The 8,183-nt window shown below is 56.2% G+C and overlaps 1 protein-coding gene across 1 annotated transcript; it reads right to left on the bottom strand.

Moving 5' to 3' along the window:
* Positions 1-831: 831 nt before the first annotated feature.
* TMEM106A (transmembrane protein 106A) lies at positions 832-5,268 on the bottom strand. Its single transcript, XM_007457008.1, has 7 exons — positions 5,051-5,268; positions 4,429-4,492; positions 2,986-3,139; positions 2,322-2,462; positions 2,187-2,230; positions 1,614-1,667; positions 832-1,017 (listed from the first exon to the last, which is right to left on the bottom strand). Exons 1-7 carry the CDS (start codon positions 5,256-5,258, stop codon positions 897-899), a joined length of 786 nt encoding a protein of 261 aa, XP_007457070.1. The 5' UTR covers positions 5,259-5,268; the 3' UTR covers positions 832-896.
* Between the last annotated feature and the right edge of the window lie 2,915 nt (positions 5,269-8,183).

Genomic DNA, 8,183 nt, shown 5'->3' on the forward strand with positions numbered 1-8,183 from the left:
CGCTGCCCCCCCCACCCACTACCAGAGTCAGGCCTGTCCTCTCCTGTCTTTGCCCGTCCTCCCTTCCTCTCCCCTCCCCTCCCCTCCCCTCCCACTTTGGTTCCTGCTCTGAAGAGAATGATAAAACTGTTTTCGGGAGAGGAGAAGCTTTAGCTGCAGAACAGCTCTGACTTCCTGGGGACCCAGACAGTCTTTAACCAGGAAGGCTGCAGAGCCAAAGGGCCTTGGCCAATCTTGCTGTCAGATGGGTGGGGTGGGGAGACAAGTTACCAGGCGTTCTCGAAGCAGGCCGTCACCATCACCCTGTCACACGACCAAAGCAGGGCGGCATAGGAGAGCTTCCACGGTTCCCTAAGAGGCCCTGGGGACAACACTGGCTGTCCCCCGAGTCACTTTCTCATTACCAGGTGGAGAACTTGGAAAGGATCCATGTATTAAAAGCCAGACAAAGTGAAAGCTTTCTCCACATTCAGGCAGGACAAAGGTCTTCCCTGGACGAGCTGGGCAACCAAGGTGCTCAGCACAGACAGTGTGGGTGCCACTCCATGCCGCTGAGGCAGCTCTGAGGAAATGTCAGGTCAGACTTTCCTCAAGACAGACCAAGGGGAATGTCTGGTGCTGGCTTCTAGAAGAACCAAGCTTCCGTTCCTGTGGAAATCAGAGAGGGTGTGAGGGTGTGTGTGTGTGTGTGTGTGTGTGTTTGTGTGCGCGTGCACCTGTGCGTATGAAGTTGACGTCCACAGAAAGCTTCCTCTGCTGGGGGTGAACGGGGCGAGGGTATGATAAAGCAGGGCTTTTCCTTTGGCAGAGTCACTCTCGTCCTATTGGGTGCCATGGAGTGGTGGGAGATACAGACCAGGCCGGCAGGTGCCCGGAGCTCGACGACAGCAGACGGGTCACGGCGGGCGAGGGACCAGCAAGTGGGGCTTGGATGCGTTTCCCCGGCAGTCCACATATTCGTAGCTCTGGAAGACCAGCTGCTCTGAATGGCTCAGGTAGGAACAGGTCAGGGTGCCCCTGGAGAGGAAACAGGGCTGCTTTTTTTTTTTTTTTTTTTCCCCAAAAAAACCCACACCGGTTTTATTTTGAAGATTACAGAACTTGAGCCTTGACCCCACCCAGCTTCCATGTCCACCGATCTAAGGATCTGCAGTTGGGGTAGGGGTGAGAGAGAGGAGAGACCTGGTGGCGGCAGAGGAAAGGAGTAAGATGGCGGCTGAAGAGCTCCCGCCGCCCTAGGTCTGCGCTTCACTGTCTTTATTCCTCCAACACCACAAGGGTCTGGGAAGAAGAGGAAAGCCCTGGCTGGCCCTGCTCCGCTCTCTGGGGAGGGCTGGCTTCCTCACACCAAACCCGGCCCTTCCTCCTGCTCCCCACTCTGCCAGCTGCCCCCTCACCCCCCACCCCGGCCACCGCCCCCCACACACACCGGCTCTGGGCAGATCTGTGCCTGTCACGTCAGTGGCTCATAAGGTGGGCCTTAGGGGAGGGGCTGGACCTGCTAGTGCCAAGAGCCGACACAGACTCACGGGATTCGCCGCGATGACGCTCCTCCCCCGGCGGGGGGGGGGGCAGAAGTGGGAGAGGGTACCAGGGCTCCAAGCCCTACTTACTGGATGTGCAGAAGCACATGGCGGACTTTGATTTTCAGCCAGGTACAGATCTTGCTGAGAGAGGCAGAGAGAGAGAGAGAGAGAGAGAGAAGCTGGGCCCACGTTTCACACACTGAGCAGCCTGTCAGACAGCTCGGAGGAGACCTGCCGCCCCAGCCCCCCTTGCCTCCTTTCCATCAGGGGCCCCACATGCCACCCCCACCCCTTCCCCCTCCCTCTGCCCAAGGTGAGCATGTCGCCCCTGCTGCAACATCGCTCCTCCAAACTCCACCGGTTTGGCCCAGGCACGGGCTGGCCTCTCCCTCAGTAGAAAACGGTGAGTCAGGCTGAAGAGCCCAAGGTCATATATCGTTAAGTATGAACCAGATTCTAGGCTGGTTTTCATCCCAGTCCAGGTCCAAACAGGCAGAGGCGGGGGACCCTGAATGCTTGTACACTGCAGTCTTGGCCACAAGAGTGCAGGCCACATGCAGACTGCAGGGTCTGCTGAGCAATCAGAACATCTGGTGGGAATTCAAACTGGGTTTCCAACCAGGAAAGAGGCTAAGGGAGAAGGGATCAAGGGCTACTCACTATGTGTTTTCATCCCGTATCCTGTTGGCTACCGTATAAAACATCTGTCAACCAAATGGGTATAGGGTTAGCCCCAACTCCAGCCACCCGCGTCCACACACCTGTGGGCAGGTCTGGCCAGCAAGAGGGAGTCACCTGCTCACTGGCCAAAGGGCCGACGTGGAGGAGAAGGCTGTCGGAGACCTGCCCCACCACGAGGGACAGGTGCAGAACCTCAGTGGTCAGCTGGGTCACAGCGATGGGGTAGTAGTTGTTATTGGAGATGCTCAAGATATTCTGGCGAGGAAGACGGGGAAGGGAAGACGACAGGGAAAGGAAGGGGCACCATCCTTGGCAAGAGGAAGTCGGACAGTTTCAAAACCCCGCAGCCTGACTGAGCCCCACCCCCAACGTGGGCCTCAGCTGCCGAGGCCCCAGTGCCAGGAGCCCCTCGGAGGGGCTCTTAGCGGCGAGGGGTCGCCTTTAACTAAGACATTAAGCTGGCTCAAAATCCAGTCTCGCCCTGCAAGGCTCTCTCTCCCTTCAGTCCTGCCCACCCAGGGAGTCTCAGGCACACCACCCCGACTGCACCCAGTGATTTACGGCTCTGGCGTCAATTCTAACCCCTCACAGTTCCAATCCTGCACAGTCTGTTAGGGGGCTCGTGGTTGCTCCTGCTTCTCCCCAGGCTCCTGACATCCTCTGGCTGCCACAAGATCCCCGGCTACCGATGCCCGGGGTGAGCACACCGGACGAGGGCTACAGAGGAGTGTTGCCAGGAAGCTGGGGTCGGCGCCCAGGGGCACAGGCACACACCCACCGTTATATTGAGGTGGATGTCGGCCTCGCCAACAGTCACCGTGGAGGAGCTGAGGCCCACAGGCTGCACGGCGATAGTCCGGGGAAACAGGAAAAAGACGATGAGGGAGGAGGTCACCAGGCAGACGAACACTGCCAGGAACACGGAGAGCTTCCTGTGGGAGAACAGGACCCGGGGCAGAGGAGTGGAGAAGCCTGGACACCAAGGCCGCCTGGGCCGGGGGCGTTCAGACACTCTTCTCTCTACGTAAGGCCCTCCTCCGAGCCCCCACCCCAACACACACACACACACACACACACACACACACACACACACACACACACACACACACACACACACACACTGTACACTTAGCTCCCCAGATGCGGAGGACCAACCTAGGCTCAGAGGTGGCCCAGAGTGGGTAGGAGCACCGGACTGAGAGGCTGGCAGCCCCGCTTCCATTCCCAGCTCTGTGTCACCCACTGGCCCGGCGACTCTGAACAACCCGCTTAACCGCCCTAAGCCTCCGTTTCCTCGTCTATAAAATGGGGATAACGGTACCTACCTCATACCATCTGTTATGGGCTAACGCATGAAAAGGCACCAATCCCTGGCCCTGGCACATAGCCAAAGGCTCAACCAACGCTAGCTATCCTCACTGGACCAAGTAAGCCCATGTGAATTTTGACAGTTCTGAATTTTAATATCCATATTCAGAAAAAGACGGCACCTGTCCATCTAATTCAAAATTGAGATATGCATTAGAGAGAGAGCACCGTGTTAGCATTTCCTAAGGGGCACTGCCAGATTCGGCTTCTGGTGCACTGGCGGGGGCAGGCTGGGTGGTGGGCTCCCCCACGGAAGCTGAGGACCCTGGGAGGAGGTTGCAGGGATCTATGTCAAAGGACCCAGATGACAAACAGGGTCATGGGCCCCCCCAGTGAAACTCAGGGCTGCCTCCTCTTGAGGTTCTGAAGTGTCCCAGAACAGAGAGCAGCTGGTTTCCCATCTCGACGACGGGGAAAACAACAAGCAGGTCCGAGCTGCCCGTAGCAAAGGAAGTTCTTAGGAAAAATCACTTCCCCAAACCAACTGCAACCACGGCCCACTCCCTCCCTCCTGGAAGGACTTGCAGAGTCACGAGGTCCTCTGGGTCTCCGAAAGGGAGCCATGCTTCTTGGAAGCAGCGGTGCTCAGGACACCAAGAGGCCTCAGGTGGCATCTGCTGTGCCCCACCAAGAGGCCTCAGGTGGCATCTGCTGTGCCCCGAGCTTCTTAAACTAGGAAAATCCTTGGAAACAGGGAGCTAATACGTCTGAGGCCAGCGAGGCTCCGGCTCTCTGGGGGAGAACCAGTGGAGAAAAACTGGGTGGGGGCGGGGGGAAGGGGGACTGGGGGAGACAAAGAGGAAGAGCCCCCAGGGGCAACGCCTACAGAGCTGGGATAGGAAGAGGGGCTTACGTGTGCCTGGGCTTCAGCCTCTGGTCCCCGTAGGGGATGAGGGCCACCAGCTGCTTCTCTAGTTCTGTAGAAAGAGGGTGAGAGGGAGGGGCCAGGAAGTGTCCGTGACAAATGTTTCCTGTGCCAGCCTGCCAGAAGCACCCCCCCTATCCCGCAGAGCAGTGTCAGAAGCACGCCGCCTCTGCCTCAGAGCAGGACTGACTGGGGATACCGGGCTGTTGGCAGCTCGGCTTCGGCTTCGGCTTCGCCATCTCTAGAACGGAGGCGGAGGCGAGAGTTTCATTAACAGGTGTGAAGAATTCCTGCACGTCACCACAAATCAGAGAAGCCCAATTTCTTTGGAGCCGTCACTGTAACTTCCTGCACCCTAAGGCAGTGCTGCTAAGAGAGCAGAGAGGCTGGGAATCCCCTGGGTTCGGGCGGTACAACCAGGGCAGGAGGGGGTCTCTGCAGCGAGCCCAGGGAGGGTTAGCATCTCCCTGGCTAGCCTTGAAACTCAGGGACTAGGAGCTGGGAGACCCAACCCCATCCAAGCAGACTCAGGGGGGCCTGGCACCGGCCAGCTGGCTGCTAAGAGCTTTTCCTGGATCCCAGGCTACTTCCAGAGCCTGGGGCCACTCACCTCGAGGGATCTCCCCACTGCCCTGGCAGGTGGGACAAGTCACAAAGCTGACACCAGCAGCCCTTTCACAAGGCACACAGGAACAAGAAGGCTCGCTGCCGGTGGTGCTGGAGCAGCTGGCAGCCTTGCTGCCAAAGGCTGGGTCGGAGGGCAGGATCGACTTGTTCTCATCCTCCCGAGAGCCCAGCTGGGAGAATGTCTCACCCATTGTTCAGGGGTATTTTTCACTGATGAGAAAAGAACAAAGTTCAGTCAGCACTGATGCCGGGTGTCCCTCCGGTTTTAGGTGCTTGAGATCGGCAAGGAGCCCCACCACACTTTTTTTTTTTTTTTTTTTTTTTTTTTTTTTTTTTTTTTGCAGTACGCGGGCCTCTCACTGTTGTGGCCTCTCCCGCCGCGGAGCACAGGCTCCGGACGCGCAGGCCCAGCGGCCATGGCTCACGGGCCCAGCCGCTCCGCGGCACATGGGATCCTCCCAGACCGGGACACAAACCCGCGTCCCCTGCATCGGCAGGCGGACCCCCAACCACTGCGCCACCAGGGAAGCCCCCACCACACTTTCAGCAAGCTCGAGCCTAAGCAAGTGAAGGTGTGGAAATTCGAGCAGTTACACACGGCTCGGCTCGGATCAGGGATCTCAATGCATTTCAACTCTTTTTTTTTTTTTTTTTTTTTTTTTTTTAAATTGTAGGGAGAGCTCAGTCGGCCTACAAGAGGGAAAAGCAAAGCAGAAGTGATTTCACTTTAAGGGACTTTCATAAGTGAGAGGCAGAGCGCTTAGTTTTGTTCTGGAAAAGCTGCTGAGCTGTCATTCACTGCAAGGGAAGGAGGTTAGATAGGTCTTGGGGGGCGGGCCGCAGCCAGGGGAGCCCCTTCATCCTCTGCGACAAGATGACTCTGAACGTGTCTCTAGAGCACCCGGGGCAGAAATGCCCGAGGTCTCCGGCCTGGGTGTGGAAGGCAAGTTTCCATTCCTGAGCCTGCACAGGTGCTGGCGTTGACAGGAAGGCGGGGATTCTTTGGGACAAGAAAAGCAAAGAAAAAGGCGGCTAGGCTGGCCACGGGTGGGGCTGAGAACCCTAAAATGATTGTGGAAGGGAGCATAAAGCTCTTCTGCTTGCTTTCTGAGTTGGGGTGGGAAAGAATGTCTGGGCGAGGGTGGGAGCAATTTCAGGGTCAGTCCTTCACTAGGACGAGTCACAGCTAACTCCAGATCCTTCCCAAGAGACTGGTGGCAAATGAGTGGGCAAGCTGAGCCCAACTCAGACCTTCTGGGCTTAAGATAAAGGAGGCCTCACCTGGTTTAGGTCTGAGGTTTAAAATAAAGGAAGCCTCACCTGGTTTAGGCCTGAGATCCTGGGCTCCTCCCAGCTGCAAGAGGGCTCGAGATCTCTGGAGTACGTCTCTGGGGAGGAGGGCCTGTAAGGCAGGGTGGCTCCAGGGGCCACCAGTCCCCTTCCCGTAGAGTCCTGGGGACCGACTGCACCGCGTTGGAGGAGGTGGGGAGCGGCGACCCCGGCCTCCCCAAGAGGCTTCACGCCCTACTCTGGGGCTCGGCCGTGGCCTGCGGGGCCGGAGCGGACTGAGAGGCTAGGATTTCACTGAAGGAGGATTTTCAGTCCCACCACACACCCCGAGAGGCCGTTAGCAGAGCTTGGAACCTGCGTGTTGGGCTAGGAGGAGGCACAGAAGGGGCCTGGGCCCTTGCATGCCAAAGGGAAAGAAGGGAAGGAGGCTGCCTTCTTTCTAAGGAATCGATCCTAAGGAATCGCCTTACCCCCGGGCGACCGCAGCGACAGGAACGCCTGCAAAGCAGAATCGAAAGCGCGGGAGCCGGGATTTTCGCCCCAAGCTTCGGCTCAAAGCCTTGGGAAGCTCCGCCCCGGCTCCTCCGGACCCGCCCCTCCCGCCCAGGGCCAGCCTCTCTCGACACAGCGGCCAGAAAACTTCTGGGTTCTTCAAAGGCCACGCGAGGTTCCCGACGAAAGGACCGGCCAGTCCAGGTAGGAGTTTCAAAGTTTATTTCACCATTCTTTCAGCGGTTAGGTACGAGTACAATGGGACAGACGACTGGACCCCAGGGCCCTCCTGGACCCCTACAATACAACTCACATGGTCAAGACAAGATCCCGTCCCAAATCAACCGAATTAATTACACACACCCTGCCGCTCAGCCTCTACCCAGAAGCCCCCTCCCACCCACCCCCCACCCCCCGTAAAAACGTTTTAAATAATAAACAGGCTGGTTGGCTTGCAGTCTGAATCCTGGCTTATTTAACAGCATTCAAGAGTTATACTGTAAATAAACATCATTATGGCCGGTGATTAATTTAAATCACCACTCATCGTAATACCAAACCAGGTTAAGTATCTGAATCCTGGCTTATTTAACAGCATTCAAGAGTTATACTGTAAATAAACATCATTATGGCCGGTGATTAATTTAAATCACCACTCATCGTAATACCAAACCAGGTTAAGTAATGCTATTTTACTGTCCTTCCCCCTTCAGGCTGGGGGTCAGATTCTTCTTTTTCTGCAAGTAATTTTTACGACTAACATCTGTAGTGTTTTTTGTCACACCTCTTTACCAGCTGTACCCAAGACTCCCTTTCTGTAAAACAGAGTGAGGACCGGGACCCCTGCAAGCAAGCTCCTTCCCGCTCGCGTACCCTGGGGTTAAACCAAAACTTTTTCAGTGAGTTTGCTCCCATCCAAGTCTTGCAAAACACCAGCCTCTTTTTCTTGTTCTAGGTTCTCCTGAACAGACTGCAAACATTCAGGAGGCCATCAGGATGTCCCAAGCCTCACACCCACTCATTTGCCCACCCCTGAACTTCACTGACATGATTCACACAGGAGCCTGCCTTTCGCTTTTCGCATGTTCCTATACACCCCCGCCCACTCTACTGTAAAGAAGACCTGCCCCCTGACATAAAGAAAAAGGGTAACTGTTCAATTTACCTTTCCCTTTAATAGAAGAGTTTCTTTCCTTCTCTGTGGCATTAGCAAAATATTTCACACTACCTAAATTTTTTCCCTTAAATAAAATAAAATGTACGCAAAATTGCTACAACAGACACTGCTCAACAGGTGCTGCTGGGTTAATGAGCACACCCCCCGCCCCCCGCCG

The sequence above is a fragment of the Lipotes vexillifer genome, unplaced genomic scaffold (genome assembly GCF_000442215.2).
Source record: "Lipotes vexillifer unplaced genomic scaffold, Lipotes_vexillifer_v1.1 scaffold5427, whole genome shotgun sequence".
Classification (NCBI taxonomy): Eukaryota; Metazoa; Chordata; class Mammalia; order Artiodactyla; family Lipotidae; genus Lipotes; species Lipotes vexillifer.